The 27,488-nt window shown below is 41.4% G+C and overlaps 2 protein-coding genes across 5 annotated transcripts in view; both read right to left on the bottom strand.

Moving 5' to 3' along the window:
• Positions 1-4,013: 4,013 nt before the first annotated feature.
• LOC132591644 (tripartite motif-containing protein 54-like) lies at positions 4,014-12,705 on the bottom strand. The gene is made up of 4 exons (XM_060271029.1): positions 12,532-12,705; positions 11,032-11,190; positions 9,008-9,139; positions 4,014-4,625 (listed from the first exon to the last, which is right to left on the bottom strand). Exons 1-4 carry the CDS (start codon positions 12,703-12,705, stop codon positions 4,014-4,016), a joined length of 1,077 nt encoding a protein of 358 aa, XP_060127012.1.
• The window catches only part of PTPDC1 (protein tyrosine phosphatase domain containing 1), a 44,113-nt gene continuing 28,561 nt past the window's right edge, over positions 11,937-27,488 (bottom strand). For 3 of the 4 annotated variants that reach the window (XM_035106297.2, XM_060271455.1, XM_035106296.2), the window contains 7 exons: positions 26,784-26,864; positions 26,477-26,595; positions 25,618-25,755; positions 23,393-24,540; positions 21,416-21,601; positions 19,722-19,832; positions 11,937-16,317 (listed from right to left, as the gene is read on the bottom strand). In XM_035106297.2, the coding sequence (XP_034962188.2) occupies positions 16,210-16,317; positions 19,722-19,832; positions 21,416-21,601; positions 23,393-24,540; positions 25,618-25,755; positions 26,477-26,595; positions 26,784-26,864 (1,891 nt within the window). In that variant the 3' untranslated portion in view covers positions 11,937-16,209. The remainder of the gene's footprint in view (positions 16,318-19,721; positions 19,833-21,415; positions 21,602-23,392; positions 24,541-25,617; positions 25,756-26,476; positions 26,596-26,783; positions 26,865-27,488) is intronic. The other variant, XM_060271456.1, reaches the window with a different exon arrangement.

The following is a 27,488-nucleotide window of genomic DNA, read 5'->3' as shown; positions in this document are numbered from 1 at the left end:
GCAGTTCTGTGGCATTTTCTTTATTGATTATGAGGTGTTGGCTCACTACTGCAGAATTGCTGAGAGAACAGAGTTGCTGAGAATTGCAGAAAACAAGAATATAGAATTGGGAACAGAAAACATTGGATTGACAGCAGGATTTAGTTTAGGACTAGGACTGGATTTGAGCTCAGGCCAAGACATGGACCAGATAAGAAAAAGACATTTAAAAAGCCACTTATGTAAACACTGTAGGAGGACTTCAGGATGATTTACTATTCTGAGCATCTTTTAACAGATACTTAAGGAAATAGCCTCAACCCTTGAGGATAGATGCAAGAATCAGCAGGCAAAACAAACTTCTCTGAAATAGCTCCTAGGGGCAGCATACAAGGCAAGGGAGAACAAAACTAGTATAGTATGAGGGTTCTGTGATCCACAGTAGGTGTGAAGTCTGCCTCCTCCAAAAGTCTTTATTAATCAGATCAAATAGCTGGGTAATCATCTAAATCAGTTAACCAAAGAGCAAGGATTCCACCTAAACATTAAGAACAACTTCCTGACAGTAAGAGCTGTTTGACAGTGGAATTTGCTGCCAAGGAGTGTGGTGGAGTCTTCTTTGGAGGTCTTTAAGCGGAGGCTTGACAGCCATCTGTCAGGAATGCTTTGGTGGTGTTTCCTGCTTGGCAGGGGGTTGGACTGGATGGCCCTTGTGGTCTCTTCCAACTCTATGATTCTACGATTCTAAGGAGTATGGCTACCTAACCATACCCACTCCTGATATAATTTAATACAAATTGTTGCCTTCATTCTTGTGTCTTGAGTGAGACTCTGGTCTGGTTCTATTGCGTAAGCCGCACTCTTGTGTCCCTGCTGGGACCATTTCATTATATGAACTGCTGTGTCAGTGCAGGAGTGGGTCAAACTACCAGTACCCTGCAACTTCAGTTCTGTTTTCTATCACAAGAGGGAGCATGAGTCCCATATTGCTGAAGAGGTGTGTAGCTGCATGTAGAGAAGAGCTTGTTCATTAAGGATCATGCCTTGGATCGATTGGGTTAGATGTGATGAGCTTCTGATCATTTCAGCTGAATGATTCTGATTCAGACTTGAACCTTGAACCTTACGCTAAGAAGAACTATAAACACCTACAAGCAGAAATATTCTCATTTGTACCTAATTTTGGGGTTTTACTAAAGTGCCAGAATGAGAAGAGATAATGCTTTATATACTAAGCAATATCATTTTACTGCATGTTAGTAAATTTTGCTGATAGTATAAGCCAAATTATCTTTTGGCTATGAAATTATAGCACCAGTGACAAATTGGTACAATAGGAAAATGGTTTCCTGTTACCATATCACATGCTGAACTAGAGAAAAAGAATAAAAAAATTCTTCAGTAGCACCTTAAAGACCAACTAAGTTTTTATTTTGGTATGAGCTTTCGTGTGCATGCACACTTCTTCAGATACATGCACACGAAAGCTCATACCAAAATAAAAACTTAGTTGGTCTTTAAGATGCTACTGAAGGAATTTTTTTATTTTGCTTCGACTCAGACCAACACGGCTACCTACCTGTAACTAGAGAAAAAGAATTACAGTATTAATAGAGTAACAGGTAACAGTATATTTTTGAAGTGGAATATTTTTGTTCACTGAATATATTATTTTGAGCCTATCAATTAGATGAATGGAAGCTGACTCAACAAGGAGTGACAATTAGTCACTATTGAATTAATAGAACCTCTATTTCTGTTGTATATACACCATTGTTCTGTACCTTGCCCAGTCATAAAGTAATCTGCAGTAGTAATGCTTTCGTTCTAAAATATAGTTGCTCATATAATTTGAGGGGTTTTACTAAAGTTTCAGTAATTTTAAAATAAATATTTGAAATCAGTTGTTTTAAAAACTGCTTGGTTCGCTTTTATGAAACAGCAGACTAAGTACTGTACTAACACAGATTGACATGGAATCTGCTGTTCTGGCAGAGTGGATTGTCTAAAACCTAGGTACTCTCTCTCTCAATATGGATACTGTACCAGCCACTGTTATGCCTAATTGCTTAACTAGCATTTTACAGTTGTTTTGCAGCTGTTGCAGCAATGTTTGTAATAATCTCTCAGGTGGTCACTTTACAAATAGAGGACCAAGGATTCTTTTTCAAAAAGGAAGAAACCCCATAGTATTATTTTAATCCTGACCACTCAATTCAGTATTTTTATGCCCCAGGCCACACTACTGCTACAAACATTACCATGTTTGTAATTTTGATATTTTTCCATTGCTGCTCTTGCAGTCCATAAATCTTTCAGCCTTACAGCAGTCAAGTGAACTAGATCAGTACTCTGTTGTAGAGGGCGGAGAATTGAAGTGGAAGAATGGCTTGGATCCCCAGGATCTGGTTGGGGAGGAATTGGGGCAGGGCAGGGCAGGGGGCTACAACAGTAAGGGGCAGAAGGGGAAAGTCCTGTTCTGCCAACATGAACTGTGTTACATTCATAGAAGGTATATTAAGAACCAAGCCAATGGTGTGTCCATTGCCATGGACAAGGTAGGATTTATAACTAGGCTTTTCAGCTTTATGTATAAAATGCTAGCCAAAAGATCAGGTTTACTGTCAACGGTAACTTCCATAAATTCTGCCACATTTTGGGAATAAGAGTTGTGTCTTATCATGACCAGCATATTTGTCATGAATGACACATTTGCGTATAAACCACAACTTCTAGTTTTGAGATGCATGCAAGTAGTAATCAAGAAAATATAAATTGCATTTTAAATGGAAAATTAATTTATGCATGTCTGCAGCATTCATGTATTTGAACAGGAGACCCAGCTCTGGAAGGTACAAATAAAACAAAGCTTGGTTTACGAAATATGTATGCTGTATCTGATTTGTACAATCGTGCACACACAAAAACAGCCCCCTCTTCCCCTGAAAATTATTACGCTGTGGTTAAGAAAGGACTGAGACCAAGTGTTTTTCATACAATGCTCAGAAATAGTTGTTTTTTAAATTGTGGTTTCATTTTGTGAAATACAGGACATCTGTATGAATAACCATCAGTGGCATTTTTGTGACTGCAGCTATGCCTCAAAATGTCATTTGCACCTGAAAACCTTGGCACCACATGTTTGAGACAATAATGAGTTGGCTCACTACAATTTCAATGTTCCCTTCACCAGTAAATCACTACATCTGTCTCACTGAAGACCTAAACAGACTAACAGAAAACCATTTTGTTGCCTCAGATCACCCAAAGGGAGATTGGCAGCAAATGTTGAAATGCTGAAAATGTTGTGTGGCTATGATGTTGCAGCATATGACTGACTTGTCTATTTCCTTTAGAGTTGATTTTATCTGGCATTCTACGGTTGCCGCTAATGATGAGTCTTTAATCACTGTGTGGTGAGAATAAAAAGTGTATCCTGACCCAAGCCTATCTTTTAATTTTGAACATCTCTTCCACTTTGCATTCCACGTTAAGATCACACTGAGTCTTGTGTGGAAATGTCCTAAAGCATATGTGAAATGAATTCTCTTTACTCAAATTTATCTGTCAAAATAAGTTTTCTACGTAGAAGCTTCAAGGTCATAGTCCTGGCTATGGAAGGTTCTTCTAGGCAAAGTAAACTGGAGTTGTAGAGTGTTTGGGTTTCTAACAATTAGTCTACAAATTAACTAGTGAGGCCAGACGACAGTAATATTAAAAGTACAATCTTGTCCCCATTATTTAAGCATTGTTGCATTCTCCTTTTGAATTTTACCAGTGACCTTTTCTTTCAAACTTTCAAATAATTATGTAAGGGTGATGATGATTAATTAGCAGGGCCCAACACAATATGTGTCAAATGCCATGCCATGTGGTTGCATCTATAAATATTTTATTTACTAATGAGTAGTGAAAATCGATTAGAAGAACATTTGTTTCTGTTTCTTTTTTAATAAATTACTTTGCTCTTGGAGGTCTTGTTTCTAAAGCTTTACCTCTTCCATGACTTGCCTTGATATTGATTCTGTTTCCAATTAGATGTCCTTCTTATTTGGTGTACTATTGTTATCCCTATGGGAGACATTTTGATTAGGATCTTGCTTCGTTTCGTTTGCTTTTTGGAAAAAATCCATCAATTTTTCATAGAAGGACTCGTTAGACATTTCATCAGAAAAAGAAAATGTGGGACATTCTGGCCTGAACACGTCAGGGAGCTCATCTGACCTTGCAGGTGTTTCACTGGAATTAGAGGAGACATAGTTGTTGATATGGGTGGCTTTGATCAAATCTTTAAAATATTGCCCAACGGAAATCTGATAATCTTTTTTGTTAGGGTATAAGGAATTTCCTTTTGCAAGTTTCTCTATCTTGCTTCTGAGTATTTTATCCTCTTGGAGAAAATGCACTGAATTTGAATGCTGTTCCAGGAGAGTTTTCATTTGGTGATAAAGGTTTCTTGGGACTTCAAGCTCATTTGCCAGCTGCTGAAGATTTTCTACTTTCATAGAATATTCTTTGCCTAATATTGCTTTGAGTTCAGTCATTCTCCGTCGGATCCCTTTCAGTAAGCCTGCTCCAGTGGAATCTATAACAACCTTGACTTCTGCAGCAGTATCTGTAAGTTCATTGATCAGCATTTCAATTTCCTGTTGAAGTATGATATAAAATTTCTTAGTAATGCTCAGAAAGTACAATTTAAACATTTTTAAAACTACTGCGGCTTCATTATTCAAAGCAATTATTGGTAAATGGTAATCCCCAGATACATTGCAAAGAAAGCCCTTTGGCTTCTATCGAGGATATAATAACATAATCTTTTCTGGAGGCATCTATGAGTCTCTAAAAGACTGCACACTCAAATTCTGCTACTGAAAAGGCAGCATGCTGTTCTTTAACAAAACAATCATGAGTAAGCTTAGAAGTTGTACTCTATAGCCACCTACAGTCAACTGTGACTTTGTGCAGTCTCCCTATGTGGTTGCCCATATATGGGAATGGCTTACGGTGGCAGAAAATGTATGAAATCTTCACAAAAGGAGAAGGAAAAGTTGCCAATATTTGAGAAATCTTAACTTTATGCCGCTGTTATTGTCCTCTAACTCAAAGACCAGAATAGTCAGAGAAGAAGTGTGTTTTGCTGCCTTCTAGGAAGAATCCCTGGACTCACGGGACTGGGTCAGTGAGATGGATGCAGGTGGGTATGCCTCACCCACCAATCCCTATTCATATCCAGTCCCAAGAAAATCCAGAAAGGGACTTGGATTATGTTTCCTGACAGCTGTCCAAGTGTCCAAGAGCTTTTATTTATCCCCTTCCCTTAATAAGCTGACTTCTATGTTCCCAAGGTGTTGCCTAACAATGGCATTGCTGTCTATCAGCTCCATCTGGTACGCAGGCTGAGACCCTGCCTGCCTGCAGACTGTCTCGCCAGACTGGTGCATGCTCTAGTTATCGCTCACTTGGACTACTGCAATGCTCTCTACGTGGGGCTACCTTTGAAGGTGACCCGGAAACTACAACTAATCCAGAATGCGGCAGCTAGACTGGTGACTGGGAGCGGCCACCAAGACCACATAACACCGGTTTTGAAAGATCTACATTGGCTCCCGGTACATTTCCGAGCACAGTTCAAAGTGTTGGTGCTGACTTTTAAAGCCCTAAATTGCCTTGGCCCAGTATACCTGAAGGAGTGTCTCCACCCCCATCATTCTGCCTGGACACTGAGGTCCAGCACAGAGGGCCTTCTGGCGGTTCCCTCGTGAGAAGCCAAGTCGCAGGAAACCAGGCAGAGGGCCTTCTCGGTAGTGGCGCCCGCCCTGTGGAACGTCCTCCCATCAGATGTCAAAGAGGAAAGCAGCTACTTTTAGAAGACATCTGAAGGCAACCCTGTTTAGGGAGGCTTTTAATGTTTAATAGATTAATGTATTTTATTTTTCTGTTGGAAGCCGCCCAGAGTGGCTGGGGAATATTATTATTATTATTATTATTATTATTATTATTATTATTATTGCCAGTTTGGTTTCGTTTTTGCTTTGAGCCTCCTCCTAGCTTTGCAGATACTGCTGTTTTGCTTCTCTCTCACATGGGGTGGTCTGAGGTAAGGGGGCAGCAGCAAAGCAATTACCTTTCTCATGGGTTGATATTTTGCCATAACAAAACTCCAAATGGCTTTTAATGAAGGCGCTATGACACTATATATGAAAAGGGGGGAAACATCACTTTTCTGGCCCAACGCAAACCACAAATGTGGTAATGTACACTCCCCCTATCACTAGAACAATATGATCATGTAATCATATTGTTTGTAGTTTCACACACAGACACCCAGTTTCTTCCACATCCAGTTTCACCAGTTCCTCCTCTCCTAACTAACCTTAAGAGTTGTAGTCAATTTCATTCATTCTTTCATTCAAAAGATGTTTCCCCCCACACTTCAGCTGGAAAAGTTTCCAGAGCAGATTGCAAATCAATTTTGAAAAACAGAATAGCACAGTCTCTGCCCCCCCAGGCCTACAGACTAAAAAGACATGACACAGAGAGAACAAGGGTTGGAGAGGGGAGACAAAAACTAGCAAGCTCGGGCACCAAGCGGTGTTGACAAGTTCTTTCAATGGCCAGTTTTCAGCTTTAATGTTCTGAAGCTGCGAATGGAGTCAGTTCAGTCCTGTACGATTCTAGGGTCAATCAGTGTGGCTTCAGCAACGCCAGCTACCTTGAGGTCTATCGCATGGCCACTCTCCTCTCCAGGGTCTACATATCCCTGTAGCCAGCTTAGCGCATCACCTTAAAGCGAAGATTCCCAAAGTGGGTGCTAGAGCCATGAAAGCAGTGGAGTGACAGATTAAGGGCACCAGCCTGGATACATCTCTCAGTCATAGCTGCCAAGTATCCCGTTTCCGCTGGGAAAACCCCTTTTTTCCTACCGTTTCCCGGCGGTGTCCCGTTAGGCTTTTTATCCCGATATTGTCCCTTAAAACTGCTTCTGCCGGCGGCCATTTTTCTGGTGCCGCTTTGCCCTTCTATGGGCACCAGAAAATGGCGGCGCCGGCGCCGGAAGTCGCTTCCACGCATGACCGGAAACGCGTAAAAGCGACTTCCGGTGGAGCTTTGCCCTTCTATGGGCATCAGAAAATGGCGGCGCCGGAAGTCGCTTTTACGTGTTTCCGGTCATGCGTGGAAGCGACTTCCGGTGCTGGCGCCGCCATTTTCTGGTGCCCATAGAAGGGCAAAGCGCCACCGGAAGTTGCGTCTACGTAACTTCCGGTGTTGCGGGCTGCCGATCCCGGATCTTTCCGTCCAGAACTTGGCAGGTATGCTCTCAGTGCACCAGAACTCTACTGCAGTTGTTTTGGAGCACAGCTGAATTTTGGACATTACTCTTCAAAAACAACAGAAACCTGGATTTGCACAGATTTCAGTTGCCAGGGGGGTACCATCATCCTGATAGGGATGGACACAGTGACACAACAGAGCGGGCAAAACTAGCATGTGTAGTTCTTCTCTCCCTCTCATCATACAAGGAGCGTAATACCCAAAGAGGCTTAGAGGGAGTTGAGCTACTGGGCTGCACCTGCACTACAGACTTCAGTTGCTTCCAGATGGTTTGTTTATCGAGCGTTCTTTTTGATTTGCTTGCATCATGTCAAGCAACTGTTATCCCACACATTACAGTACAATTTCCCAACCCTTTCCTCCACATGAGAAGTTCACGTTTAGGGGGAAGTGCCAAATCCACTTTAATTGTGGAAACACGAATTTGCCAGTATGCGATTGAATTCCACCCACAAAATAGCAAGTCTGGGAGTGGCCAGAAATAACCATTCCATTTCTCCATTGATTGTCAGGAATTGTGAAGAGATCTCTCAAAGCGAATTCTCTGCAGGCTCACCAAACTACAGTTTCCAGGTTTGCAGGGAGCTTGGTGTGTGAGGGTAATTAAACTGACATACAAGCAATATACAGATACAGTGGTACTTCGGTTTAAGTACACAATTGGTTCTGGAAGTTTGTACTTAACCTGAAGCCTACTTAACCTGAAGTGAACTTTCCCATTGAAAGTAATGGAAAGTGGATTAATCCGTTCCAGACGGGTCCACGGAGTACTCAACCTGAAGCGTACTCAACCCGAAGTATGAGTGTAATTGGTTCTGGAAGTCCGTACTTAACCTGAAGCATACTTAACCTGAAGCAAACTTTCCCATTGAAAGCAATGGAAAGTGGATTAATCCGTTCCAGACGGGTCCGCGGAGTACTTAAACTGAAAATACTCAAACTGAAGTGTACTTAAACCGAGGTATGACTGTATGAGGAATTAGGCAAAGTGTCATAAATACGTTGACGTCACCCATTTCTATTTTTTTTACTTTTTATTGGACATGGATGAAGCACTGGGAGTTCTGAAAATAGGTCAGCACTGGACTGGGTGAGGGCTGCAAGTGAATCTCAGTCCAGACACAAAAGGAGCACTATGTGGATATGATAACACACCCAACCCCAATTAGGATAAAATTCACATGTGTGGTGTTAGTTCTGGTTATTGCTCTAAATGGCCAGGTGGCAGCCATGGCTTTCCATCAACTTAGGCCAATAACCTACTTGTGGCCTTAGAGAAATCTTGGCCACATTTACCTATACTCTTTGAAGGTAACTTCTCTCTTATGAACATATTAAAATCTGTTCTTATAAATAGTCAGGACAATTTTACCCAGCACACTAAAATTAACTTGTTAACCTGGTATCTGTGACGAGTATCCATTCAGAGGCATTAAAAGTGTGACCTTTTGGAAAAGAACAAATAGCATACTAGCTCTAGCTAACACTGAAAGTCCTACAACTCAGGGCCAAACCAAAAAAGACTATCAAATTATTATTGCCTTGTTGGAAATGTAAAGGGGAAAAATCACTCAGCATGAAAATGAAAATTTGTTTTTGTTAATGCAGGTGAGTGTGTGTTTTTTTTTTAAAAAAAATCAAACTTATTTTACTGCACCTTCTTGGCTTGTTCAGCATGTTCAGATTGTTGGTTTACCCAATCTAAATCTTTGATCAATCTCTTTTTCCTCTCTGAGTAAACTTCAGATAGTTTTGCTACATTGTGGGACTCATGCTCTCCAAAGAGTTTGCAGATGGCGCATATCGGCTTATCATCAGTCAGGCATACCTGGATGAGAATGGGCAACAAATGTCATGTCAGCGTCCAGCACAGCAAAAAAGTGACACTACTTTTAAAGCATCTAAATAGAACATTGCCTCAGAGCTAACTAACTGTATCTTAGGCTGCAATCCTTACATACTAACCTGGGAATAAGTCCTACTGAACTTAATGGAGCTTTCTTCTGTTTCTGTTGTTAAAATTAAAAAGGCTCATATTTAATTTTCATTTACTCTTGCATCAGTCTACTACTCACTGAATTATATCCTGTAATATTGCTGCAGAAAGATACTTATTATCATTTTTAAAGCACAAATGACCCTCCATGTTTGAACATGGAAGCACATATAGTTCAAATAAAGAGTTGACTCCAACCAAGTCATATTGAGAAAAGACCCATTGAAATAAAGGGATTTAAGTTAGCCAGGTCCATTGATTTCAGTGGGTCTCCTCTGATTATGGCTTAGCTCAATACAGTCTTCTCTTCTTTTTCTAAGCAAATTGATCGCTAAATGACGTGACTCGCTGCGAGGGGAGGGGATGCAGCTAATGCTGGTGTTTAATGCTCCCCCCCTTTTTCCATTAAATGCCTTGTAGTTGGCTGCTACAGGGGCATTTGACTTCTAAAGGAACAAGGACACCTTTTTAAAAGGTCACCAAATTGTATGGGCACAGTCAGGAGCTGTGATGTCACAAGGAGTACCCAATAGGTGCAGTATGGCACAATGCCTGCATATCGTCGAGACATCACTTGAAAAAGCAGTGGCTATGTTAGCTGCAGAAATGCAATAGACCACAACCGAAGCAATTCCTTGGTGCCTGGATGATGTTTGGCAGAGAACACTTTCCCCAGCTTGATGCGTTTTGCGTAGTTTCTCACCCAACCTAGAGGATCAAAAAAAGCTGGAATGTGTCCACAGGAGGGCAACCAAAATGGTCAAAGGCCTGGAAACGATGCCTTATGAGGAACCGCTTAGGGAGCTGGGTATGTTTAGCCTGGAGAAGAGAAGGTTAAGGGGTGATATGATAGCCATGTTCAAATATATAAAAGGATGTCATATAGAGGAGGGAGAAACGTTTTCTGCTGCTCCAGAGCATAGCTGCCAAGTTTTCCCTTTTCTCGCGAGGAAGCCTATTCAGCATAAGGGAAAATCCCTTTTAAAAAGGGATAACTTGGCAGCTATGCTCCAGAGAAGCGGACACGGAGCAATGGATTAAAACTACAAGAAAGAAGATTCCACCTAAACATTAGGAAGAACTTCCTGACAGTAAGAGCTGTTTGGCAGTGGAATTTGCTACCAAGGAGTGTGGTGGAGTCTCCTTCTTTGGAGGTCTTTAAGCAGAGGCTTGATGGCCATATGTCAGGAATGCTTTGATGGTGTTTCCTGCTTGGCAGGGGATTGGACTGGATGGCCCTTGTGGTCTCTTCCAACTCTATGATTCTATGATCATGTAAATTTCCATCATATTGGAAGGAGCAGGGGGAAAGCCCTCACTTTTAGAGTTAACCAGGGCTGGGCCCCACTTTTAGAGTGTGGTGACTATCTCAGGCAGCAGAAACTGGGGGACAATGCTGACAGGCCCAGCTGTGCCCCAACAGTCAGCTTCTCTTCTGTAAAATTGTAAAGCGCCATAATGTCTTTTGCCTCAGGCAGCAGAATATCTTGAGTTTGCCTTGAAGTAAATGTGCCTTTTAATCAGCCAGCATCAGATTTCTCTTTAGAGAATTGCATTTCTTTTTATTATCTGATGTGTTTTATTGTTATACACTGATGCGGTATTTTGCAATGTTTAGCAGTTTATACATATTCCAAATTAACAACTGAAAATACAGTAAAGCAAAGCACTGCAGTTAAGGAATAAGGAATAGGGGGGGAAGGAGTGGTGGAGTTATACAGTACCAAATTCATACGCTCTCCATGTTCTTCACATATTTGGGACAATTGGTCTTGTTCTTTGGCATGCACATTTTCAAGCTCATACTTATATTTTTCCAAGATACTCTCCACCAGAATATTTCTTGGCAAGCCAACGATTCCTCTCCCTCTCAAGGGTATGATCTGAAAGTGAGATGAAATCATCAAATACATCCTGTAGCATTTTGCTTCGAAGGTTTAATGTGGGGAAATGACATAATTGTTCTGTTCCGATTTTCTATCGATCGGCATAATGTGAAAGTAAATTAAATGCTGCAACTATGCGGTGTGCACATCAGTTTCTTTTTAGTACTACTGTATGTGTATCCTTCTGGGTTGCCAATTCTTGTGAGCTTAAATGTTGCTTATAAATGATTGGAGAGGTCAGTTTAAAGGTAATAGAGATAAACTCCTGATCTACATGATAGCAGGAGCAATAATATAAATTGCAAAACACAGGAAAACCAAGTAAAGTTCCATCTTTACAGGAGTGGCTACACAAAATATTTTATGCCATGATCGGGAACAAGGTAGGGAGTAATGACACTCTCTCAACTAGCCCAATTAAAGGCAATCCCAGTTTGACATGAAATGTGGTCTTTTTCAAATAGACTTATTTGAACGATAGATTTGTATAATATGTTAAAATGTAGCCATTGGCATATGTATTACACTGGTACCTCGGGCTACAAACACTTCGGGTTACAGACTCCGCTAACCCGGAAGTTGTACCTCAGGTTAAGAACTTTACCTCAGGATGAGAACAGAAATCGCGCAGTGGCAGCGGGAGGCCTCATTAGCTAAAGTGGTATCTCAGGTTAAGAATGGATTCAGGTTAAGAACGGAGCTCCGGAACGAATTAAGTTCTTAACCAGAGGTACCACTGTAGTTAAAACAAGCTTGTTGGGCATGCAAAGTGGGGAGATCAATGTGATTCTATTTTTGGTCCTTTTTTGCCTTTGGTTATATATTTTGTACATGCAATTTGTAAATATTGGGTTGTATCCACTGCAGCATATGCCCAAGGGGGTGTCCCCTGTCCCCTGCTCCCTACCATGGCTCTTGCTGTTATCCCCAAAAACTTCTCTCATGCCCAATACTCTCTGATCCCTGCTCCCACAGGGCATGCCAGGGGTCTGAAGTGAGGTGGAGAGGCGCATGGAATCCCCCTTGCCTGAGCACTGCAGGGGACACAACCCATCAGGAATGAAAAAGTCATACAGATCCCTGTGATCTTGCACCAAGCTCTAGAACTGCTACATGAGGAATGTCGCCATCTGCAGAGGCAGTATGTTTCCTGCAAGAGTGTTATTGCTATATATGTCTGCCCAGTTGCTATACCTCTAACTTCCGGCTTTTGCTTTAATATTTCGCCGTTCATCTTGTAGCGTGAATTTGGGCAGTGGGAAACCCACACGTACCATCGGACAGGGCAATCTGTAAGCAGATTGCAGAGGGCAAAACAAAGCTCTCTCTCTAACTTACTTTTCTGCACATTGGGCAGGAGAACTGTCCATTGACATGGCTACAGTTCTGGCTGATGAGGATCTTCTCCAGGCACTTCTTGCAGAAATTGTGAGCGCAGGATAGGACCAGCACAGGGGGAGTGAACAACTCTAAGCACACCGAACATGAAAGCACCTGTGCTAATGCCTCCATGACATGGCTGCACTCAAAAGAACAGAGCCTCAACTTGCCTTCTCTTCTAGCAACATTCTCATTTAAGTTCTAGAATGGCACTGAATGCCTTTCCAGAGGCATGTCACAGCAGCTCCATAGCAACATAAACTCAAGAGTTTCACACTTTTGCAGATCATCTTTGAGAATTGTGGTCCGTCATTGCCAAACCATGGAAACACAAAACTATCAGTATTTATGGTCGCATCCAATGCTGTTCCCAAAGTAAAGCTATTGAAATTAATGGACAGGACTTAGGTTCATTCGTTTCAATGGGTCTATTCTGAGTAGGACTTCACTGACCATAACCCTTAGTTTTCAAATTTAATTTATTAACTTAAAAGAACAAGATTGGTTTATATTCATCATGTAGCATTGACCATCACTGTGGGCCTGAAACTGACTTTGAAAAGCAGCTTTTGATGGTTGCAGTATTGTTTGAAAGTGCCAACAGAGTCTTGACCAAAAGACAAGTTTTGCGAGCTCATCCACAGCTCATCCACAGCAAATGTTCCTTTAATAAGGAGTTTGGCCAACTCAAGCTCGGGATTTAAGTTTCCTAGCTTTTTGCAGTTGTCTGCCTAACATTTCAATATTTCCCATACTGGAGCAAATGCTTGCAAGATGCTATTATAACAGAATTGTTTCTCCCTGAATCTGTTTTCAAATTTGTGAGTGCAACGGCCAACAATACCGTTATAAGGCCTTCTCACGAAGGTTCATTTTCACTCCTTCAAAATTAATAGCATCACTGTTAACAATACTGTCAGAAAACCTCTGTGGGAATTAACAAAGTCATTCTGATGGTGCTTCATGTTCAGCAGATTCATATGCTTCAACAAAAGTGCTGAAAACAATTATTTCACATTACTTGCAAATGCCTCCCATTTAAATCTGTCTCAATATTCATATTTTTCTGGTACAGTAGTGATATTACCAGTTTAATATATTCCTGGGACGTTTAGCATGATTTCAGTAAGAAAGAAAGGACTACAGATCCAATCAAACAATCCAATGGTTTGTTTTTATTTGGCCAAAGTTTTTACAAGGGAAGGATGCACTGATCAATTTGCAGTTTTAAATTCACCTCGGTATCTCAGTAAAGTCAGATGAATTTCATGTTAACATCTTAGTGGTACATTCTCTTTCCAAAGTAGCAGTGGGCCTGCGGACAGATGAAGGGCTAGTTTCGGTGCTGTTTTTGTCTGGTAAAAGAGCTACCACATTGCCTCTGACAAGAGTTCCTGTTCTAGATTTATTTCCAGCAGAGAAACTTACAATTGATGTTTGCTTTGAAGTCCTGATGATGATGATGTGGGGGTGGTGAATTGAAGATCTGCATTTCCTCCCAGCAAAGGGAAGATATAACTCACTCTCTCTCCTGCCCTCACCACCCATCTAGCAAGGCATAGAATCACACACCATAGCCAAGAGTTGAAAAAAATACAATTTGCTTATGAGGTAATTGACTGCTTCAGTTTAATTGACTTATTCCCTGACCCACAGCAATCAGAGACTACTGAATCCCACCTCACCACTAATGATTGCTCTGGATGGATAGCATAGCAATGGATATCATAGCCACAGGGTCTGTTTGCTATTTCATCAGCCAGGTAAGGCAATTCTGCTCAAGTTCTTGAGTCCCTGATTGGTGGATTTAGAAACATAAGAACACACCATGCCCGATAATCTTCTCTCCATTTTAATCTCTGCCTGCTGACCCTTCTCACAATGATTTTTCATGATAAGCAGATTCCACTGCAGCAGCAACACCCCTACCCCCACTGCCAAGTAAAATAGCATGGAAACACAAGTGGCAGTTTTAAAAGCTTCTCAAAATGATCTCCTTAAAAAACACAAAAAACTATTCATTTCTCCCCACAATATAGTCAAATTAGAACTACAAAAAAACCAGGGGTGGGGGCAGTGGGAATTGAATAAGTAGAATAGAGTCTTCTCTTAAAAGTAATTATTAGTCCTTACTACCCTCAGAGGTTCGAAAGCACGTCAAAATGCAAGTAGATAAATAGGAACCGCTACAGCGGGAAGGTAAACGGCGTTTCCGTGTGCCGCTCTGGTTCGCCAGAAGTGGCTTTGTCATGCTGGCCACATGACCTGGAAGCTATACGCCGGCTCCCTCGGCCAATAATGCGAGATGAGCGCGCAACCCCAGAGTCGGTCACAACTGGACCTAATGGTCAGGGGTCCCTTGACCTTTACCTTTTACCCTCAGAGGACAGTAGCTTCTCCCAGCTCTTACCTGGGATCTTTCCTTTCTCATCCCAGCTTCTCATACTGGGAGACCAACATTTTCCTGTCTTTTCCCCAGGGTCCTCCATCAACAATCTACCACCCCCAAACATTGGACTCCAAAGAAAGAAAAAGAAGAGAAACAAAGAAGGAAAACAGAAAACGGAAAGGGACAATAAAAAAAGGGGGGGGAGAGAGACAGACAGACATTAGATAAAGATGCAAAAAGAAAACTTCTGATTTTCCACCTGCTGGTTTCATTAAAAAAAAAATATTTAAAACTTTCAGTCCATGTTAATATCCATCTTCTGTTAAACAATATTTCTTTTAAGTCAAGGCGTCAGAACCTCTCAAAATCTCAAGCAGCAATCTAACCACAGGAGGATAGCTAAAAATTGTCTGTATCTTATTCTGCCTCAATAAAGTCTGAATGAGATATCCTGGAATACTCCAGTTTTAAGGGTCTGGATTTATTATTGATTGATTAATTGATTGATTTGATTTGTATGTTCACAACATACAATTTTTTCTTAAGAGTCACCAGCAACACTTACCACCTCCCCAGTCAATAATCTATGTAGGAAATGAAGAGACTTTAAAACAAAAACTGTTTCTTTTTTATTTATCTTCTGGGCTCCATGACACTATAATACAGGTCTCACATTTCAGTTTTCCCAACAAATGTGAGAATTATAAATTTATATGGTGTTATAAAGTCAAAATTCCCAATTTTCTAAAAAGGATCTATGAGCAATTGATTGCCTATCTTGGTGCTGCATGTCAAGTTTCTATTTCCCCCTACATGTTTATTTTGGCATTACAGAGGGAAAGCTGTACAGTTGTACAACAGTCATTAATAGAAGCCAATGTTTACTCACCACAAAATAAAATGTAATACCATTGTCGTAAACTTCATCTTGTATACTTAGTGTTAATATGCAAACATTTAACGGAATAAACCATTGCGTATCATGGCACTGAATTTATGGCAATAGCTCAGTGTGAAAAAAACAGCTTATTAATGATAAAGTTTCTAAAATCAATAAATTAAATACAAAATGCCACAGTACAGACACAAAATGGCAACTTATGTACACAGCTAGATAGAATTAGTTGTGGTTATTTAATAACCAACGTTGTTAGTTAACATGAACCAAGGAATACAAAATATAACAATGGATGGTAAAGGAAAGATAGTCTTGGAAAGCTGCAGAAAACTAGCTTAGCACGTAAACATCAAAAGAGGGTTTCTGTTTGGTCTTTGGAGTATTGTCTTTGGTGTTCCAATATCTGTTTAAAAATATTCTTCAGAATGTCCAACCCACCTTCCGAATCAGAACTCGCCTGCCGGAAGCAAACTTAAAGTTAATAAAATTATAACACATACATATCAGGCTTTATCAAAATACAGTACTGTACATATTGTCTAATTCAAAACACAATGGTGTCTACAGAAAATGAAATAGAAATCCTACATATAGAATCCTGCATATAGAAATTCAGATTGTCTCATTTTACCTAGTACTAGAATAATATCTAAAGTTTACCACTTGAATTACAATGGCTATTAGATGTAGTTTATAAAATGGAGTTTGTTGTTTAGTCATCTTAGTCGTGTTCGACTCTCCATGACCCCATGAACCAGAGCATGCCTTGGAAACTCACTTTCTTCTCAAAGTGTCTCCTTTTTTATGTCCATGGAGTTTTCTTGGCAAAATACTGGAGTGGTTTGCCAGTTCCTTCTCCAGGTATAAAATGGAGTAAAAAGGTAAAGGGACCCCTGACCATTAGGTCCAGACGAGGACGACTCTGGGGTGCAGCGCTCATCTCGCTTTTTTGGCCGAGGGAGCTGATATACAGCTTCCGGGTCATGTGGCCAGCATGACTAAGCCGCTTCTGGCAAACCAGAGCAGCACATGAAAATGCCATTTACCTTCCCACCGGAGCAGTACCTATTTATCTACTTGCACTTTGACGTGCTTTCAAACTGCTAGGTAGGCAAGATCAAGGACCGAGCAACGGGAGCTCACCCCGTCGCGGGGATTTGAACCACCGACCTTCTGATCTGCAAGCCCTAGGCTCTGTGGTTTAGACAACAGCGCCACCCGCGTCCCTTTTATAAAATGGAGCAGCAGGAGCTAAATAGAGAACAGCGCTTGCAAAATTAGCTGCTCAAATCTATTGTAAACTGTTCAGAGGAATGCCTGGCAGCAGCGGCCCAAGTTGAGTTCTCCACTCCCACAGGAGGGACCGAGGAAGGAGAAAGAAGACAGCAGTCAGGTGAAGCCCAGCTCAGCCTCTGATGCTATAAGCACCACTCCTGATTTGCCTCAAACCAGCAGTGCAGGAAACATGGAAGATGGAAGGAAGTGAGCAAGCAAAGATCATGTAGAGAAGAAGGTACCTCGGAAGTAATTTATTCCAATCCCTGCCACTACTAAGCCATCCCCGATAGGGCGTCACCCTATTATTTTTTTCCAAGCCTGTGGGGGGCTACTGGGGGCCAGGTGTGTGTGTATGAAGAAAGCCTCTGCCGCTGGTATTAGCTGTGTTGTTGGGGATATAGGATGGTTTTGCAGCAGGCGAACGTAAGTTTGGAAAGGAGCACAAGCCTCTCAATCTCAAATACACAGCTGGGTACAATAAGTTTTTGCAGATATCCACCTGCACCATTTGGAGCATCTCTGAATGGACTCTTGCATCCTTTGCCTTGTTGGACCTGCCGACCCTTCATTGGTAACTGGAAGAGAGGTAACTGCCTTCTACCAAGTCTGACCAATGGTCCATCTAGCTCAGTATTGTCTACACTGACAGGCCGCTGCTCTCCCAGATGCTAGGGATTAAGCCTGGGACCTTTTGCATGCAAAGCAGAAGCTATGGCCCTTTCCTAAGGCTGCAGTCTTCCTATGCACATTCACCTAGAAGTCAGTCTCATTAACTCAGTGGTCTTTCCTTCCAAACACAAATGCTTAGGATTGTGCTGTGAAGATCTCAGCCAAAGGACATGGAGAGGGGTAGCTGATTTCTTGCTTGGCTGAAAAGAGAATTTCTGTTCTCTGGCTAACCCTGGATGGAAATTAGTTGTTGAGTGGGGGGGGGGACATAATGTGGGCCGCTTGACTAATTAATGTGGATTACTTTCTCAATTGAACAGCTAGCTAATCTGTGTTCCATGGGGGGGGGGTCGGTAAAAAGTGGATTTGCCTCTTTTGTTTTTCCCTATGCTGTTTATTGAGGAAGTTGCGGTCTTCTAATCCTCATTAGTGATTGTCAGCACAGAGGGGGGAAAGTGATGAGGGCAATCTTGTGCCTGCATGGTACCCTAGTTGGCTTGAGTGGGTGGGGGTGGGGGTGGGGAATGAGGTTTTATCTGAGAATCTAGCAGCATGATCACTGAAGGCTTACTCAGAAGAAAGCCCCACTGCATTCAGTGTGGTTTAAAGTCAGGTAAGTGCACATACCACTGCAGTCTGAGAATCTGGGGTGTTTTACAAACTATGTTTTACAAGCATAGTTTGCATTTCTCTAACTCTCTCACTCTCTCTGTATATAAATAGTCATGCACTGCACACACAAACCAGCGGAAAGAAGGAAATCTTTTTAAAAACAGGTTCCCTTTACATTATATTATATAGTGTATACAAGCCTTACATAATGTAAACTTGCATGTATTTTGTCATCTATTCAAGCATTTTCTGTGCAGAAAACAAACAAGGCTCAATGTGTTTTTTATTCATCCTAACTCCTTAGTTCCTGCACTTATCCTTCTGAAATTTTACTCACCTGGGGTCACTATTTTCATACCAATTGCCCACAACATCTTGGCAGGGGAGGATTCCTTTTAGTTCACTCTGCTCTACTCGGCCTTAAAGGTAGCACAAAACTACCTACACTTCTGCGTGAAATTTTGTGGGGGGTTGTATTTGCTGTTTTCATATACATTCCATCCAATTCTGCCCAAACTAATACTAAAAATCCCTTATAGAAGGTTCCTTTTAAAACAACTACAGCAGCTAAGGGCTGGGTTCAGCTAAACCTGGCTTACTAGCAGAAGCCAGTGCAAGGCCTTCCACTAGTGCAACGAAACTTCCCTCACTCTTCCCACAAGTCTGCTCTAGAGGGTTGGGAGGAGAGGCGGGATCATTCCATCTGGCAAGCAGAAATGTGTGCCCTACCGGAATGGTCAGGAGAGTGCAACATTGAATTCCTCCCTCAAAAAACAACAGACCCTGGACCTAATTGTCTGAGATTTGGCAGACTTTATCCACTCAGAATGGGCTGCTATGGGTGCAACTTCCTTCAATTTTGTCAAAAAGTAAATTGTTGCAGCTGTGGTTGTTTTCCCCAATTGTTCCCATAATAGTGAATAGGGAGACACAGAGCTTCATTTCCCCCAAAAGCAAGGTTGTAATTTGGAGCAGAGGCCAAGTGGGTGGCTTCTGAAGCAGTCGGAGATGAATCTCTTTGCTTTCCAAATCACCAGATCAAGGTCCAAAATAAATCTCATTTTGTGGTGTCCAACCCTAGCAAGCAAGCAAGCTCCGGGTGGACACTGATTGACACCAGAATTCTATAGCCCTCTGTAGGTGTGCACCCACACATTAATTGGTTCCAGCGTACAGTACATTTGGTTCAGATTCTTTGCATGAAATGCCATGTTTGAAATAGTTTATCATCAGGTTAATTATTGTCAGCGTTCTAGGCTGGTCTGTGAGTTACAAAAGATCACAATTTCACATTCCACTTGCCTTTGTAAATGCTTTAATGGCACGATCAAGGAGAAGGTCCTCCACGTACGTTGGTATGGTCTCCAATTGCACCACACAGTTTAAAATGCACAGTATAGTGTGATATTTTCCCTGATGGGGAGCAGAAAAACATTGTTAGGTAGGAAATATTTTTGAGACACCAACATGGAAGATATATCAACCATAATCCAACAACATTTGGCACGCTTTAAGCTATACAATTCTATAAAGAGTGCAAACTCTTTCCTTCACAATCATCTTTGTGATTGACACTAGTGCAAGAGCAAACTACACCTGCTGAAATGCCCTCTTCTGCATAAGCACAAAATGTCCTCTATAAAAGGGTGGATAATCTGTGGCCCTTTGGAGGATGCTGGATTCCAGTTCCTATTAGCCCTAACCAGCATGGCCAATGGTCAGAGATGATGGGAACTGTAGTCCAGGAACATCTGCAGAGCCGCAGGTGCTCCTCCTCTTTAAACCTGTTAATGTCAGTGCCATTTATCAACAGCATTCACACATAGCAAATGTAGGCAGGGCTGGATTAACCATAAAGCAAAATAAGCACATGCTTAGGGCATCAAGGGAAGGGGGGCACCACAGAGAATTCCCATTGCCAGATTTACCATCTGAACAAAGATAAACATTATTTATACAAATATAAAAAACTATAAACATTATTTTCCATCTTACTGTAGGTTCCATTTCATTTTGAAAAATAAAATTTTATTTTATGGTTTGCTGCGGTTTATATTTTGAATTTGATATATATGGGGGCACCAAAATCTCTTAAATGCTTAGGGCCTCTAAGGGTCTTAATCCAGCCCTGAATATAGGCTACTTCAGTAAATTATGTCCACTTGAATTATGTATTCAAACGCAACAAACAAAAAGGTTTCCCATCAAAAATTTACAAATCCTGAGCACAGGGGACTAGCATACATGGAAAAGAACATTTCTCTTAAATACTGCCCCACTAACATTTGCCACCCAGTAGACTGGACAAAAAATAGTTTTTATAAGACCTCTAGATCGGTAGCAAAAAATGGGTAGGGTAAGGGATATGAAATGGGTAAGGTAAGGAATATGAAATACAGCATGTACTTATAGGGCTCTCCTACCTAGCCATTATAAGTTACCAAGAAAAGAAAGTAAAAGCTCTTAGTAAAAGGAGAACATGAACATGTTTAAAGGCAGAGAGTGACATAGTATAGGAGGCAAAATGAAGGGTGGACATATTTTCATAGTGGTGTAGACATACACAGGAGAAGGAGAAATGCAAACATTACTCTTAAGGGTCATGCAAAAGATAAAAAAGGAACCCACATTGGGATAATATGAAAGAGGATAGCAGAAATGTATGGACAGATACAAGTACCATGAAAGAAGAGGCCTTAGTGAATGTACATTTGTTAAGCTGTACTTTTTGTGATAAGGAAAGTGACAGGAAAATGCACTGGCGTAGCTATTTATGCAACATTGTATAACCTCTGAACAAACAAATTAGAATGAATGCTCAATAAATAGCTGACATCACAAACTCCCTGCAAACTACGTGCAAATAAATCATGACGTCTGGAAGCAACCAAAGGCAAGGAGATGTGTATGCCGCATTTGTGTCATCTTATGCAAAATGCTTTGTGAGGTCTTCTTGAAAAGTGGTATATAACTGCCTTCATACATTAAATGCTTACCTTGTCTAATAATTTAAGTGCTTCTTGAGGGTCTACGTTGTTTTTTGCTAACACATCTACATCATTTTTGGTTAGAAGAGGTTCTTTAAGTTGCTCTATCCAGGACCACATCAAACTACTGAGGATAAAAGGATCTGTCTCGCCGCATATCCTATCCCAGGCTCCATTCTGAGAATTCAGTTCTTTCTAAAGATAAAAAAAGAAAGAAATCCTTGTCAGCTTTCTATAAATTGCCTTTGCTTTAGTAACGTTAGGGTAGAATTCTGCGAACAGCAAGGCTGTGCCACCCCCCAATTTTGTCCCATTCCCAAATGCCTGCCTGCCCCGCATGCATGGGGGAGGAAATGTCTGAAGAGCATTTGTGTTCCATTTGTGATTTAGAACTCTATGTAACCGTGGTCTTCAGGGAGGGGGGTTGTTGGGAATGTGACAGGAGCAGCAGAAGCAGACCTGCTCTCTTTCTCCACGCGATTACAATTGTATGGAAAATAATGTGTTCAGGCAGCTTATGTACAGTAGTCCCAAATTCTCTCTCTCTCTGTGTGTGTGTGTGAGAGAGAGGGGGGGGGGGTAATGGGGATATGGGGCAGAGAGCGTTTGTTGGGGATTGTCAAACTAGTTTCCCCAAAGCCTTCCACTTTCTGGGTCCACTTTAGAAGCAAACAGATTCAACACCCCTGGATGCATTTGTGGTGTCAGTTCCAGGATCTGGGCTCCCTTCAGCCAATGCATTCTTAGTAGGCTTCCTTGACCTGGATGAGACAAGTCATGTAAGACCAAGGGCACAGTGCCCTTGACCTTCTTGGGTAAAAGGTAAAGGAAACGGACCCCTGACAGTTAAGTCCAGTCGCGAATGACTCTGGGATTGCGGCGCTCATCTCGCTTTACTGGCCGAGGGAGCCAAGTTTGTCCGCAGACAGTTTTTCCGGGTCATGTGGCCAGCATGACTAAGCTGCTTCTGGCGAAATCAGAGCAGCACACGGAAATGCCGTTTACCTTCCCACTGGAGCAGTACCTATTTATCTACTTGCGTTTTGACGTGCTTTCGAAATGCTAGGTTGGCAGGAGCTGGGACTGGGCAATGGGAGCTCACCCTGTTGTGGGGATTCGAACCACCGGCCTTCCAATTGGCAAGCCCTAGTCTAAACCACAGAGCCACCTGCGTCCCTACCTTCTTGGGTACCCCATGCAAAGTGGTAATGCTGGTGGGCAACAGGCCCACGACTGGCCTTCAAGTCCCTACCTCACTGCCCAGAACAATTGCAAGGGGGGAATGGCCAGGAGGTATGTGTTAAAGTACCTGCTGCTTCAAACGGAGTCTTTCTTACAAATGCCTTGCTCTTGTTTTAGGACTTAATGTAAGCAGAGAGTTTAGGACCCTGTGTTGACTCATAAGCAGGAGGTTTGCCCTTAGACTGCATTACATTCATACAAAAATCGAAGGGTTTGTCACTGCTTAAAACCTTTTGCACTTGCATGCCCATTTTGGTTTCAGGCTGTGTTTTGGTAAAGAGCTGACTCCCATGTTCCTCAAAATATCTGCTCAAGTATTATGAAGGACCACTGAAGGGGAGTGTGCACCAGTTTGATGAAGTACTCACTTTGCCGCAACTGAAAGAGCAGCAATCTTTTTACAGATGCCATAAGTCGGGTTCTCTAGCCCAGCTTTGCACATTAATTGCATGTGTACAACAAGAACACCTGCTTGACCCTAGATTAAGCAAATATAACAAAGCTAGTGGCTATAGCGTCTTATCGTTGAAGGGCATGAAGTAGGGCATAGTAAGCATCCCCGAGTATGTTCTCTTTATAGCTTTATATTTTTGATAGCATAAGCTTCAGTAGGAAGAATGGCCTTTACTGGTATGACTTTATGCTCTCTGAAAGCAAAGATGTTATAGGATTTCCCCCTCCCCCCCTTAATGGAGGTGCTTTCCTGAACTAGACACGTGGGCAATAGTTACAAAACAAAAATACCTGCCACATCTCCACTTTTTGCTCTATTTCTTCTGCTCCTATAAACTCATTCACATTTGCCAGGGCCTTGGCTGCCAACGTTCTTCGTGCCTCCAGGCTTAGTTCTGACTGCACAACAATATGGGGGATCGATTCACAGAGATCCCGAATATTGCGGATCTCAGGCTCTGCTTTCGAAGAGTCCGAGTCCTCAGAGCACCACATTTTTTTGCCATAGCTATTAGCTTTCCTGCCACAATTATAGTTTAGTGCTTTTAGCTCTTCTTCGTCTTCCTCCGCCTCCTCTTCCTTCCGATCACACGAAAGGCCCGAAGAAAAAGTTTGGCTACGCTGTACTTCTCCGGGATACCTGCTTTTATGGAAAAATGGAGAATTAGCTTCTTTTCCATCTAAAGGCGTCTTGTCCTGACACAAGAAAGTAAATGTACTACGGACTAAGAGTTCTTGGGTTAAATCAACCTTGAGAGTCTGGCAATTGTTCGGTGGGTTTGTTTTGTTGCAGAGTGGCATTTGCACAGGCACCGACCAGGGGGTCTCTCCTTGGTCACAGACAAACACCGCTCTTCTCAAATCTGAGTCGCTGTAGCTCAGGCGCCTTTTTGCACGACCCAGAGGCTGAAGGCAATCAATGTTCCTCCTCTTCCAAAGAGGATCACACTCATGTTCATTGGGATGAAGAGGGTTGGCTCCCGAGAGAGAAAACGGCTCTGAAGCACTACTGTCTTGCCTTGTCAGCTCTTTATCAAGCTGCGTGGAAGCTAGCTGAGAAACGGTCTCTTCAATCTCAGCGGACAGGTCTGGAAGGTCCAAAAGTTTCTCCTCTATCACATGCCGGTTTTCAGCCAAGTCCAACAGCAATTTGCAAACCAGATGAATAAGCTTTGGCACATACTTGAGGTTCCTGCTTTCATAACCGTGGAGCAAATGCCGCTGCCGGATCAGGTACTGGGAAAGAGTCACGGCGTGCGCTTTGGGTTCACAAGATGCAAACACATTCCTGAGAGGAATCAAGAACTGCGAAAACTCCCGTACACACAACAGCTGTCCTCTGGTTTGGATAGAGTTAGGCCTTTTCGCCCTTACAAAAAGGATTGCTTGGTCTGCTGTCATTCGTGTGGCAAAAACCAAGTAACAAGCTATTAAAACACCTGGAAGGTAAGTAAAGGACAAAAAAGAAGGAAATGTTAAATTTGTGAGGTGAAAATAAAAATGTAACTATCAAAATAGCACAGAGCGTACAGATGCAGATTCATGTTCCTTCCAATAAAGCAGGCTAGCCGAAGCTGACACAAGTTATGAAAATCAATTCAGCCTTGTAGGAGCTCTTCCAGATTATTTCCCCCCCCCCCCAACTGCACCATACTTGTTTATTTATTTAAAGAACTGCACATTTATTTGCTATAGAAACATAGAACAGTTTCCGAAACAAAAAATTATTAGAAACCAACAACCTTGAAACATCTACACTTAAACAGGTGGCAACAAATTGACTTAAGGATTACATCATCACCCAAAACGGGAGATGAAAAAAATTGGGAAATTGTTCTGGAAACAAATAGGTCTTTACTAGCGGATGAATGGAATTCAGGGAAGGCACATACTGAGCTTTTCTAGTTGTGCTTTCCCTGCTTTAGAGGAAGGAGAAAGCAGTTCTTAACAACAACAACAACAACAACAACAACAACAACAACAACAACAACAACAACAAAGCAAAAGATCTGCAAAAATTGCAAGGCATTGATGCCTATGAGGGGAAGGAGGGAGTGGCCTTGTTCTTGTTACCACATTTTGGGTTTTTTACAAAAAGGGCTAGATGAATACACTTAGGCCTGAGGGATACTTTGGGAAATAATTAAGTAGGGTTTTTTAAAGTATGAGCATGGAAAGTGGGATGGTGTTGGAAAGGCACTTCGTGGATTTGGCACAAAAGCTTCTTAAATAGCAAGTGCCTCTAGAAATGCTATCCCCACCTTCACAAAAGCTCTCATGCCAAATCCTTTGAACACAAAGACCAGTTTGGGAGTTGTGTGGCCCATCTGAGAAGAAAATTGTGGAAAATGCATGCATGCAGCCTTTGAAACAATGAGGCTGTTGTGCTAGCATTTCTATCAGAATAGACTTCATTATATGAATGTATCAAGGAATCTATCAAGGAATCTAAATTATCATTATTTTGCATTTTATAACAATACATTCTCAGTGAATTTGTAGTTGAGCATTTTTACCTGTTCTGCCAAGTCCTGCATGACAATGAATAGCTACTCTCCCTTCCTGTAAGGCAAAAGTCATCACTTTTACCATATCGAGGATAGTAGTGAGAGAAGCCACACCATAATCCTTCCATCCAAAGTTATAAAAATAAACTAGAAAAAACAGTTTAGAACATCATTATTATCAAAAGACCATACACAGTATTCATATTGCAACAAAAATATTAGGATCTGTTTTAAGAAAGCTCTTCAGAATTTTTAGCCTGTATTTGTCTTCCTCCATTTTAGTATGTCGTATTATGAGAACTGCAAATGCCACATTGCAAATTAGTCAAGATATTTCACACAAACATGGCATATCAAACCTGTAACAAGTAAGGATTTTGGTGTGTGTGTGTGTGTGTGCGTGCGCACACACACACATACACGCGCGCACGCACACACGAACAATGTAACGTAATGTTTTGGGAAGTAACAGCATCCCACTTTCAATGACATCTTTCATAGCAGTTGTCAATCTTACCGAAATGAGCAACAGTGTCTTTTCGTTGGAAGGGAAAGTCTTTTGATTGCAGCGGAGGCAATAAAATCCACATGCAAAATTAATTGCTTTGCCAATGTGCGAAATGCACAGCTGCGGATACTAAAGACAGCTATCCATTCTCAGCTGCTTATTTTATGGCTGTTTATGAGATTTAGTATCAATAATGCTCTATAGTGGAGCGGTGTATTTCTTCAACTTTCTCATTAGGTGCAAGTTATTTTCTTTGGCAAACATTTCTCAGCTAGCTGCCACCAAGAAGTAGGTGGCAGAAACAGCCTGTAAGCACAACACTTTATAATTAACAAGGAACAACAGCAGGAGCAAACTTACTTCCCGCCTCCATGAAAGCTTCAGGAAGGTAGGTGAAACCACTCTCTTGTTCCAGTGGATTCCCGCAGCTAGCATGTTCTCCAGGACGCTGAAGGTTAATTACTGTTTTTATGCCACATCTTAGGCAAAGAAAAAGAAGGCACATTATTGAGCTCTGCATGCTTTTTCACAATCAATATCCCCACCAACGTTCCTTCTTACTTCAGAGTTGTTATGAACAGTTCCAAACCAACGCAGAAAAGAAATAATAGGTCAGCTTTACAGCTGTAAGAACTGCAATAATTCATTACCAGTCTATTTCTTTTACCTTTGAAACTGCTCGATAATATTATATTTTTCAATAAGTTCTGTTGATGGTCGAGACATGGCTAAAATGTTATCTGTTATCCTGCAAAGGAGCAGGGAGAGAAGAAGTGAGCAGTTATGGGTTAAAATACTTCCTAGCTGGTGTTCAGCTGTAATTTTCTAATAACAAACCATGCCACCTTACATAACTATGTGCTTTTAAACCATTTAATGTCTATTATCTCTAGTTGAAAAACGTTATGTAACAAAATTACATTATGATGCAAGATACTGTGATAATAATGTAGGTAGCACAGAATATGCAGATTTCTATTTCTATATCCATGCACAAAATAACTACACATTTCTTTAAAATGTTCTTTTAACAGCTTTATAAAATAGCACTCTAGTGCTTGGGAATGCTATCATTACATGTAAATCTTACTATTCAATTATAAAATTTCAATTAAATTAAAATATGGTTTGTTACAAAAAGCAAAAGTCAATGCTACCAATAGCATTTTAACATGCACATTTTGAATATAAGTCAAAGACACAGAATTCAAAAGGAACCTTACCTGTTCCACATATGTAGTTCATGTAAAATATGATTACTGGCACTGTATTTAAGCTGGTCTGCACATCTAAAACATAAAGTATCTAAATCTATATAAAACTAGTTCTCTTTCGCTGACTGTTGAGCCTGATTCTAAACTTGTTAACTCAG

This window comes from Zootoca vivipara, chromosome 2 (assembly GCF_963506605.1).
Source record: "Zootoca vivipara chromosome 2, rZooViv1.1, whole genome shotgun sequence".
In the NCBI taxonomy this organism is placed as follows: Eukaryota; Metazoa; Chordata; class Lepidosauria; order Squamata; family Lacertidae; genus Zootoca; species Zootoca vivipara.
This window is presented reverse-complemented; position numbering and strand designations above follow the sequence as displayed.